Source organism: Terrapene carolina, unplaced genomic scaffold, assembly GCF_002925995.2.
Source record: "Terrapene carolina triunguis isolate 2854851 unplaced genomic scaffold, T_m_triunguis-2.0 Scaffold97, whole genome shotgun sequence".
Lineage (NCBI taxonomy): Eukaryota > Metazoa > Chordata > Testudines > Emydidae > Terrapene > Terrapene triunguis.
In genome coordinates, this window is record NW_020664448.1 from 3,973,255 (window position 1) to 3,985,443 (window position 12,189).

The window sequence follows — 12,189 nt, forward strand, 5'->3', positions numbered from 1 at the left end:
CCTGCATCTTCTAGAGAAATGTGACAGGCTGCATTTTCAGGCCCCTGTGGTCACTTGCATGCCTAGAGATTGGTCTGTGTATTGATAGGGAGAGGGTTGGCGCTACCAATATGGAGTGTTGCCTTTTTTTGTGCTAGTATTTACAACTGCAAAAGGTTAGCAGTCATGATTATGTATCTACACAGAATGGGAGTGGATATTTCCCCACATGGATGACTGACTGACAGGATAACATCTGGACAGTTAATGTGTTTTGTGGGTGCTCAGTTCCTTGGACGACTGAGCCTTGAAACCTTAATTTCTTTAGATGTCATGGCATAGAATATTCCACCATTACCAACACAGCCGGCACAATAAGAAATGGTATATGTGTTTCTGCTGGTATATTAATAAAAGGCCTGATAATCATGATGCTACCTCCATGCTTGTGTAACAAAAGGAACATATGCATTATTGTGGTGATCAGGGTGAAAATAGAGATTTAAAGGAAATTCTTCTTTTGAGCCACTCACCACTCTGGTTTTGAATCTATTCATTTTAAATAATTTTGGATGTAACAACGGGAGAAATGAAGTTTGACTGATGCCGATGGTTTTAAGTCAAATGCCCACTGAGCAGTATTACACGTGGCTGTGAAAGTATTACAGCTTGACTGCAGCCAGCTTGGTATACTTGTAACGTCTGAGCTGCTAAATAGGATGCAAATTACGGGGTCGCTTTCCTGTAGCAGTAGGGAGAATTCTAGGAAACTTTAATTCCTTGCCCCTTGGCTTTAATGTTTATATCTGGTTTCCATGAAGTTCAGAATATAGCCTTCATGCCCTCAATCATCATTTCACCATGAAATTGTGAAGGGTAACAGTGAAAATATGTAGCTCCTTAAAAATATTGTTTTTCTGCTATGACAGCTCTTTCCAAATTGTTAATTATTAGGGAAATGAACAAATTCCAAATGTTCAAGTACTGCATTCATTTTTGCATGGAATTTACCCAAATGCACTGTAAATCGGGAAGGAGTATTTCTCTGGTTGTGTAATAATTGCAGTTTAACCTTCAGGCCCAAGTCTATACTCGCTCTTAAATAGCCAAACAATATTTTTTTCCGTAGGGGACTTGATTCCTGGTATTACGTATCTCATCCAGTCCCTATACATTGGTCAGTTTTACAAAGGAAGTGGCAAATAGGTGTGTTCACGAAGAGAGTAACGTGCTTTTCGTATCATCTCAATCTCCTAGTCCACAAAGATGTAGCAACAGAAGGGTCCTGCATTGTTTCAGTACCCATGATCCAGGCCTCATCTTTCAGTCCTCTGCTTACTTTCTTCACTGTTCTTCTGTCTTCTTCCTGGCTAATGCCCCTAAATGGCTTACAATTAGAGGGGCTTCTAATTGTTTATTTATGGCATAGTAAGAAAATAGGTAAAAATACAGCGGGTCTCTCCTCCACACTGACAGTAGGTATCAAGGAGCTTTTGAAATCCCAGTGCTGCAATGGTAAGAGCAGCCTGTCCATCCTTTGGCCAACTGAAGGCTGCACTTAATGTTCTTAACTGACTAAATGAGGTGGCCTCATCTCTAATACAAAGGTGTGGCCTTGAGAGGCTAGATCTCCCAATGCATCATGTACCATCTTGATCCACTCACTTGATGGGCAGCTGGGGCTTTCAGCTTCAGTGAGCCACACTTAATTCAAGTAGAGGGCCAGATTCACTGACTAGACTTTGGCCCCGTCTGTAGTAGGAATAGGGGGTCAGTTTTAAATTGTGGTAGCAGGATTGCATTCAGAAACTCTCTCGTTGTGCCTGACACTACCAGTGCTTATTAGATCTGACTTTTATAAGTATCAATATTCACCAGACTTTAAAAGAAAAAGTAAAACCCTTCCTGTGGAGTGATGGGTATTGTGTCTGAGGATGATGGTGTTTGGAGTATGTCAGGAAGAACTATTTGAGAAAGTGAGAAATTAGAACAATAAACATGTATTCATCTTATTACTAACACGCTATTTTAAATTCTTCTTTTTTTCAAGATGTGTCAACGATGGATGTCTTTCCATTCACAGCAATAGTTAATTTTTATCCCTGCATTATTATGACTATCTCCTATCCAAGCCATTAAGCCACTAATTTTGAGGGGTCAAGTCATTGGCTCTAAGGAAAGGTGCTTTCCTTCAGTTTTTGCTTCTTCATTCTGTCAGTAGCTGCTACAAAGAGTAACATTTTTAGCCAGTATTTTACCTGGCCTGTGGGCTGGCCTTAAGCCAGGTGTTTCGCTAGACAGAGTAAAAGCCTTTCATACTTGTACAAAGAGCCAGTGTAAGTCTGTTACATGATAAAAGCTTGACGTTGGCTACTATTTTAACCAGTGTGACAGAAATCTGTCTGTATAGCAGAAATGTCTATCCATGCAGAAATAGAGGAATGTTTAGAGATGGAAATTGTAAGTAAGAAGAATGCAGTAAGGAAAATGATCAAAACTATCCTTTGGTAGTCCTTTAGCCTGCTGTCTCTTTTAGTGAGTTTTCTAACATTTTAGAACAAGTCTCTTGATTTGGGTGTCAAAGGGAAACAGATCATCTTAAATTTGTCCTTTTTGGAAATCAGAGTTAAGACAAGATAGAAGTGTTCATTAATGCATTGGAAATACTAAAAGGACCTCAAACTATACACAGTACGGAGAGGCACAAAGATGGAGGACTCAATCTCTGGTTGCATCAAGGTGTGAACTCCCTCCGGACATTTAAACACAGGCAGTATGTGCATATGTATAAAGCTTTCCTCCATTGGCTCAGTATTAACAAACGATAACTGTGTCAAGTTAGCGTGGTTGTTTCTAAGTCACATATCTCCCCAATAAAGGTAATAAGACTTTACTTACATTTTCTGTTAATGCATAAACTGGATTGGAATTATGCTTGCAAATCCCTTTGTTTAGTTCGGCACTTCAGTGGTGAATAAAAAGTAGTGACTGTTTTAGCAACAACTAATTGGCTCTTTCTCTGAACACAAATGGGACCGGTCCACTGTGCACTTTTCACATAGTCTGGATTGGAGCTTCACTTTAAGTACTATAAAGACTCAGGTCAGAATTGATTCAGTTCTGTTACATATGGACAGTTAAGGTTAAGTTTCTGTCATGGGTATTTTTAGTAAAAGTCAGGAACATGTCATGGGCAATAAACAAAAATTCACAGAAGCCTGTGACTTGTCTGTGACTTATACTAAAAATACGTGGAGATGTGGGGTGGACAAACAGCAGCCACTCCAGCCCCAGGGACTTGCCCAACCCCAGCCACTGCTCCGGCAGCCAGGGACTGCTGCTTCGCTAAGATTTGGGCTGGCCACCGGTCAGCTGTTCGGCAGGCTCAGGGACTGACACTTGCTCCAGCCCTGCCCTAAAAGAGGTCCTGGAAAGTCACAGAATCCGTGACTTCCGTGACAGAATCGTAGCCTTATCAATAGTAAAATGTAGACATTCTTGTGGTACTGCCAGTCACCATCACCTCTCCTCTTTAGTGCTAAAGGTTGATTTGAGACTAATATACACCTCTACCCCGATACAACGCGACCCGATATAACATGAATTCGGATATAACGCGGTAAAGCAGTGCTCCGGGTGGGCGGGGCTGCGCACTCCAGCGGATCAAAGCAAGTTCGATATAACGCTGTTTCACTTATAACGTGGTAAGATTTTTTGGCTCCCGAGGACAGCGTTATATCGGGGTAGAGGTGTACAATCCTTCATTGGCTCCCGAGGACAGCGTTATATCGGGGTAGAGGTGTACAATCCTTCAACAGCTGCTTTTAAATTTTTGTGAAGGGATTTTCCCCAGCTGCTACAGTTACAGTATTGTTATGCCAATAACCAGACCAGTTTGTTGTTTGTTTGTATTATGATGGTGACTACAGGCCCCAGTTATTCCATTGCCAGAGACAGCTGCTGGCCTGAAGGCTAAATAAACAAACCGAAGGGTAGGGAAAGGGGTAGAACATACAAGCAGTGTCAGTAAAATGTTGGTTTGCAAATGCCATACTAGTTCCTCAATTTTGTTGTGGTCTTGGTTTTTTTAATATAATTCTTGAAAGAGTTCTGTTTATTAAATATTTATATTTAATATAGAACAAGAATGAGAGAAGGGAAGATAGGAAGGGATTAGCTAAAGGGAAAAACAAAGGAAGGTCGGGGAATGGGGAAGGAAAAATAGAGAGGGGATATGGAGGATATCACAATTTAGTGCAGGTGCACCTGTATTCTCCCCTCTGCGGTCCCTCCAGGGCAAACACTCCTGGCTTCTCCTCTACCTCTGTTGAATGACGGAGTTGTCTTAAAATGGCTGAATGGCAAATGGAAGTAAGAGAAGAAAAGAGGAAGATTAGAAGTGTGCTGCAAAACAAAAAAGGGTTTGCATACGGAAACTTTTCAAAAATTAATACCCAAGTTGTGTAATTTGAAATATTACTTTGCTGCTGCCTAGCTTCATGCTATGGTTTATTGGCCAAGGATTCCATGTCCATCGTACTGATTTGTTGATGTACCAGGAGAATACTGTGGTAAATGGAAGGGTAGTATGGACCAGTGTGTGTGGCACTGGATTGAAACTCAGGTCTTAATCCGACTTTGCCACTAGACTGCTGCATAGTTGGGGACAAGTCACTTCACCTCTGTCTCCATTTTCCCATGTGTCAAATAAGGAAAATATTTACCTCCTGTGTAAAGTGCTTTGAGGTCTATGGGTGAAAAGTGCCAGATACTATCATTTCTGCTAATGTGTTCTCATTTGAGATGTTGACCTTATAACCTATACTGTTAGAGGAGTCCATCTGGGGCTTATCATAGAGTCAGAGAAGATTGGTTGGAAGAGAGCTCAGGAGATTACCAACCCCCTGCTGCATGTGGGAAAGGATGTGGGCAGCCATACATTATTTCCTATTCATTTCTTTTCCTAAATTGCTCCCTTTCACACTGGGGTGGTGTCTTTGGGTACAATCCTTCCTGAGCCATATTCTCAGCTGGTATAAATTAGTGATGTTGTGCTGATATACACCAGCTAAGGATTTAGCACCCCTTCTTTTTTGTCTCATTTTGCCACTTAATTTAATTCAGACTGCTCTTTCTTTTGGAGGGCAGGAAACATTAATCAATGTCCCATCTCTGCCTTCTGAGATTGTTACCTAACCCCACGGCCACCTCTCTTCTCATGCACTCTCATGGTTGCTCCCCTCTGTATCATCTGCCCAGCTTTTTGTAGTATACCTCACTGGGAATAAATGCATTTGCTTGTTCCCTATTGACCAAAATTTAGAATGCCAGCAGAGGGGTTTCAGTTCCAGTAACTCTTTATCCTACGTGCGCTCTCTTTTTGAGGATGCCAGGTGCTTGTTCTCTAAGTGAAGCTTCCCCAAAACAGCAGCAGGTTGCTCAGTAAAACAAGATTTATTAAAAGTAGAGAGTGAGAGAGACACTGTTTAATAAAAGAGGCGCTTTGCATAGGCTATTCTAAGTAAGATGTTCTCAGCTGAAGTTGCAAAAGTCAACTTGTCCCAAAGAGCAGTCTGTGGTCAGGGCCGGCTCCAGCATTTCTGCCGCCCCAAGCAAAAAAAAAAACAGCCCCTGGCGGCGGCAGTTCAGCGGCAGGTCCTTCGCTCCTACAGGGAGTGAGGGACCTGCCGCCCCCGAATTGCCACAGGTGCCGCCCCTCTCCCTTGGCCGCCCCAAGCACCTGCTTGTTAAGCTGGTGCCTGGAGCCGGCCCTGTCTGTGGTGCTGACACCAGTGTCAAGAGTTCCATCCTCACGCTGTCCCAATGTTTATACAATTCTGCCTGTGGATTCACTGCTGTATGCGGAGAGGTTAACTTACTCCCAGTGCCGTGTGTTAACTGCAAGACCATCTTATTCCTCATGAGAATCCACCTCACCTAAAAGTGTGTAGAGATGAATTCACTTTTTTTTTTTTTTTTTCCCCCCCAACTTAGCCCCTGTGGCAACTCCTAAAATCCTTTTGTTCAGCCACTTCTGCAGCTTGTCCCGTACATTTCTAGAATTTCCCGCCCTCTATAAACCTCACAGTTGGCTTAGTTACACTACAGCTTTCCATGCCATGGTGTGGCCAAGCTCTTTGTAAAATAAATTCTCTTCTGGTGGAGACTGATATTGGGGATAATCATATCAGCTAATGGGCAAGTTGTATTGTCTCCGAGAGCCCCCACTAATACCTTTATAATTGCTGACCAGTTTCACTAGGTCCTCTCAGATAAACAGTCATATCATGACTGAGTTGTTCTACTCATAGAACACTACCTCATCCCTGTTTAGACAAGGCCTCAATGCTGAACATATGCCATGGTTAACTTAGAATGCTCCCTTGGGCTTTGCTGAATGGTAGACATAGTGAAGTCTATTCAGATTTCTGCTTTCAGTAATGCTGCACGATATCATTAGTCGCAAACACTGTCTGTGAAGGAGTTGCTAATTTAGACACTGTCCAAGGCCACTGTCATTTGTGCAGGCCTGGATTAAAGTGCACAGAGAACGGAAGACATGGTGATGTACTCCCTAATCAAAACTCAATTGCAGGATGCTGACTACCCTTCGAGCTGTGAACTGCACTTTTTCTCGTCTTCACCATAGTGACTAGGATAAAGAGTGCTGCCTAGTGCTTGCTTTCTAATTCAATTCCTGACGTGTCTCTGAAATCTGGATTTTCCTATCTCCAGAAAAAGAGCTAAACCTCTCCAACAGTTGGGCCTGGATATAACCACGCTTCTATTTTGGGAGGCATTTTGTACTGTGGCTTTGTTTTTGTTTTTCTTTTGTTTGGAAACTTAAAGGGGAAAAACTATTCTCTATACTGAGGAATAGACAAAATGATGGTTTGAAAAAGTCAGTAAAGATACTATAGGTGATAAACCAACAAACGTTTAGTTTTCTTTTGCATTAAGATGGTATACAAACACAATAATACCTGCCTGTAACACACTAACATTGAATTTTATCTCCACTTTCCTGCAGATTGTGTATGGAGCACTGGTTTCTATTATTGTACTTCGGTCTGTATATATTGTATTGTGGTAAGTGACTGTTTATTTAGCTCAGCATTACAAGTAGATATGTTCTAACTAGGTGTTTGCATCTAAGGGTACGTCTTCACTACCCGCCGGATCGGCGAGTAGTAATCGATCTATCGGGGATCGATTTATTGCGTCTCGTCTAGACGTGATAAATCGATCCCCGAACGCGCTCCCCGTCGACTCTGGAATGCCACCAGAGCGAGAGGCGGAAGCAGAGTCGACGGAGGAGCCGCGGCCGTCGATCCCGCGCCGTGAGGACCCGAGATAAATCGATCTAAGATACGTTGACTTCAGCTATGCTATTCTCATAGCTGAAGTTGCGTATCTTAGATCGATCCCTCCCCCCCCCTCCGTGTAGACCAGCCCTTAGAGGTGTGCATTTTAAAAACAACTTAACATGAGAAACTGGCAGTGCTGACCACTTCTCTAAATGAGTGAGAGATGCAAGGTCATATGCTCTCTGTCTTGTGGTAATGGAGGAGTGATTCATGTCTTTCAGTAAAGATATTTGATTGAAGTTAGGCTTTGTCTACACTGGCAACTGAACAACAAAACTTTTGTCATTCAGAGGTGTTAAAAACACACACACGCACCCCAAAAGACACAAGTTTTGCCGACGAAAAGCGCCTGTGTGAACAGCGCTTTGTCGGCAGGAGCGCTCTCCTGCCGACAAAGCTACTGCCACTCATTGGGGGTGGAAGTTTTTTGTCAGCAGGAGAGCGCTCTCCCGCCTACAAACAGAGGCTACACTGCATGCACGGCTGTAGTGGCACAGCCGTGTCGCTAAAAGGTGCATAGTGTAGACAAACCCTTAGTGTGTACCTTCAGGCAAGCCTGGACCACACACAGTCGTGATCAGTGTCTGGACCGGTAGTTCGTAGATTCCTTCAGGCACAGGGACTCTATCTTCCTTTGTTTTGTAAAGTACTGCAAATACTGCCAGTGCGCAAACAATAATTCTAGTAGCTGGCTGAAGTTGGGGTCAGTCACGGGGTTAAGCACTTCAGTTAGTTTTCCCTGCAGCCCAGTACTTAAAATTAGCATGTAAAGTACTTAGATGCTAAAAGGTAAAAGTTTTGTTGAAGTTACTGTTTTGAATGGGTGAAGTATGATATATGTGAAGTTGGGAATTTAATTTTTTTCCCCCCAAAATTAAAAGGAATGGTATCAAAAGTGCTGGAAGAACTGAGAACCAGAGAAAAGTGTCTCTTGGCAAAACTGAAGAAACAGAGAGGGCGGCCAGTGTGAATAAATATATTAAATTAAGTTTCTAGGTTCACTTTGTGCGCTCTCCTCTCTTTTATGTGTCTCCTGCTTGAGAGATCTTTTTTTTCAGGGGTTCAGATACTGCTTAGCTCTGAGCAATATATATCCATCTTGAGTTTTTCTAACATAAAAAAGTGTGTGTGTTTTCAGCTTAGGTTTACTGTTTTTCCAGCCCTGTAAATCCCAACAACTCTGCCTATCTTTCCAATATCTTATCTTGTATATTCTGCTATCACCCCAGTTAAAATGTGTAAAACCAAACCTTTCCTTCTCTTACCCCACCTTCCTCTCTTACCCAATACTTGACGGCATTCAGTCACTCTCTCCTCTCATATCCAGACCCTCACCATATCCTGTAGTTACATCTTCCACATTCCCAAAATTCATCCCTTCTTGAACTCTGCTGTCTTGAGGCACAGTCTAGTGCCTAACTGCAAAAATATCCTTCCTTTACCTACTCCCCCCCCCCATATCTTCTCTTCCTCAAATCCATCCAAACCGAGCCCCTAAGGCTAGCTCCACACTACAGCGGGGGGTCGACCTAAGATACGCAACTTCAGCTACGTGAATACCGTAGCTGAAGTTGCGTATTTTAGGTCGACTTACCTGGCTGTGAGGACGGGGGCAAGTCGACCGCTGCCGCGCTGCCGTCGACTCCGCTGCCGCCTCTTGCCGCGGTGGATTTCCGGAGTCGACGGCAGAGCGATCAGGGATCGATTTTATCGCGTCTTCACTAGACGCGATAAGTCGATCCCCAATAGATTGATTGCTACCCGCCGATCCGGCGGGTAGTGAAGACGTGCCCTAAGATCTTTGTCTTCAACTCAAATTGGGCCCCCCTTCCTTACTTCCAGAACTCTTCAGAACTATGCTTCTACCTGTGTCTCCTCACCATTCACCTCTCATTCCCCGCACCCCTCCTAGTCTGATTGCTCGGGGGTCTCTTTCACCCAGTCCCACATTGTCCCTTCATTTATGCTGCCCTGTGCTCGTGGACCAGACTCTGTTAATAATGCATGTAAACCCCCTTCTCTTTCCTCCTCCATGAAACACATAACCTCACCTATTTAATGAGCCATTCCAGCTGTAATTAACAGTATATAATGTATGCCTTTCTTTGCTCGTTCATATGTTCAGCTAACTTGTGCCCTTAGAAAGTAAGCTCTGTGGGTAAGGACGTTTTGGTGCTTTGGCTCAGCTTGCCTATTATATTTATGGGACTAAATAAATGCTAGTTAGAAATCAATCTGCTGATGACGTGAATGGGTTTTGTGTTTACCCCCTCAGTAACGCAGGCAGTGTATGTCTGATGTGTTTGTCTTGAGGAAAAAATACCTACAAGCTCATAAACCACACGCCTAATGCCAATCACTAAACTCCATAACTCCAAAATGTATATTAACAGGGAACACTACTGTCAACGAATTTTATTTACATTTAAAATGCCCTATCCATTTGTCTTGATACAGGATATGTTCTTATCGGTGTTATTGCTGTTTCTACAGATGATAAATCACAGTGACAAAAATAATGCAAAAGACAATAAGCAACTCAGGAATGCATCTTAAACCAAAATCTGAACTGTGTATTCGTGGTGATGATAATAACATGAACTGTGTTTCATGGTAGCTTCTTGGGGTTGGAATTGGATGTTTGAGGACTTGTCCTAGTGCTGTCAAAGGAACAAACTTCACCTAAGAAGTTAATGATTCTGTGGCCTACATGAATGCAAACAGGAAGATTGGGTTAATGAACGATGTGCTGCCTTGCATCTGTGGTTCTTCAGCACATTAGTCTTGTATCCTAAATAGGATTTTTTTCCTAATGGCTCTTGTTGGTAAAACACAATCTGAAATGACTTTTTCTAAAACTGTCTGCCGGGCTAGTGGTTGGCTTTGGTATGCCGCTTTATCAAAAGGCTGAAATAATTTTTGCTTTGAATGTTAAAGGGACACAAGCTACTTAAAAAAACCAACAACTCACAACATTTCTGTCTGAAACACTCTTACCTATCACTGTTAGTAGTAGTACCAAAGAATAACTGAAAGAGATTAGAGGGGGGGGGGAATTCTTTTGGTTTAGTCCGTGCATTGGAATAGCCAGTTTAATTGTTTCCTCTCTTGTTTGTGTTGGGGTTTTTTCACACCTAGCTGTTAGGGTAAGAAACGTCTAGGGGGAAAATGAGTGATCACCCCAAAATAGCAAGGGACTTGGGATATGTTTTACCTGACAGTACTGTACCTTTAATTCACTTTTGAAAATGTGATTAGATTTCAAATTGGTGTCCTGTTAAAGGAATTTTAAACTTTTTTCCACCAGGCATTTAACTTGTAAATAGTATAATTTATATATGTTACTTTAAATGCAGTTTGTATCCTAAAAACTAAATTTCACTTTGCTTCTCTCCCCCTAGGGTATACCCATGGCTTAGGGGTCTGGGCTATACGTCCTTAAGTGTATTTTTAATGGGATTTTTTTTTTGGAATGTAGACAACATTTTCTGTGATAAATTGAGGTAAGCATTTGCAACTTGTCTGCATATCTTTTAATCTCTGAGTTCCATGGCTTTATTTGTTTTCTGCAGAATAATTCTGAGTCCATCTCCTGATATGTGAAGTATAAGCCCCACAGAATATTTACAAGTGTTTTATCCAGTCTGCTCTTGATTAACTCTCGCCACACAGTAGACCTCTAACGGCTCCTCAAATTCTAAGCATTGTTAGCGTGAAAAATGATGTAGAAATTCTGGAATTGGAATTTAACTGGTAATTTCGTTGGCAGCCCTCGAGGCAGAATATTAAATATCTTGCTTATCTACAGCTACTTTGAAACTAGTTCTTGAAAAAGTTTGAGACAAATATAGAGTTTAAGCACCTCTTTTGTGGACTGAGAGTTTTGATGCTAAACTTGATGCTTAATCAGTAATCATTTCTTTACTTAAATATACACACACGTTTGAGAGCACATTTACCAAAGCGTAGGGATAACAGAATACTCCTATGTCCATGCTCCTAGCTGTGGAGAACTTCCATAACTCAAAAATCAAACAGCTTTATATCCAGTAAGAAGACACCTCGGGTTGCCCATGCTGTGGAACCATAGGATACTTGTACACTACAATACCTGTGGCTGGCCTGTGTGAGCTTGGACTGCGAGGCTCTAAAATGGGAGTATAGATGTTCAGGCTCGGGCTGGAGTCCAAGCTCTGGTACCCTGCAAAGGGGGAGGGTCCCAAAGCCCAGGCTCCAGCCCGAGCCCAAACTTCTACATCTCAATTTTACAGGCCCGCAGTCCAAGCCAGCTGACACAGGCCAGCTGCAGGTATTTAATTGCAGTATAGAAATACCCATAGTGACCTCTAGTGCCAACAACATTTGGTCCTTTTCTTGCCATTGATACTGAAAAGGCTTCCACAGCTGAACTGCTGCTGACTGATCTGGAGTCAGAACTGTGAGCTCAATATCACTCAGCCACCTGGCTGAGACATTTTCTTTCTTCCTTTTTTTTTTGGTCTCATTCTAGACTTTAAAAAAAACTTACTGTGGTCACTAAAGGGAGTTTTAGGGCTTGTTATCTTTCCAGGTTTTGCCTTTTTTTCTTCTTCCTCTTTTATTTTTCAGCAAAATGTCAAAAATAGCAGCCCCATAAGATCAGGAAACATCCAATATAGGTGTATGTCTGTCAACTAATGGACAGTGACCACTCTTGGAGGAGTTTCAGGGTGAATCACAGCTAATTAGTCCGACAGAGTTGCATCGTTTGGGGCATTTGTGTCCTGGCGTGGTATTTGAAGAGACTCTCCTGGCCTCCCCACAACACCTCAATTCAATCCAATGCAAAGTCAGCCAGGAAGGC

General features: G+C 42.4%; 1 protein-coding gene across 2 annotated transcripts in view; it reads left to right on the forward strand.

Annotated features, from left to right (window-relative positions):
* Positions 1–12,189, forward strand: part of ACER3 (alkaline ceramidase 3) — a 71,014-nt gene that overhangs the window by 50,339 nt on the left and 8,486 nt on the right. For both annotated transcript variants that reach the window (XM_024208609.2, XM_024208610.2), the window contains 2 exons: positions 7,010–7,068; positions 10,748–10,849. In XM_024208609.2, coding sequence (XP_024064377.1) covers positions 7,010–7,068; positions 10,748–10,849 — 161 coding nt within the window. The remainder of the gene's footprint in view (positions 1–7,009; positions 7,069–10,747; positions 10,850–12,189) is intronic.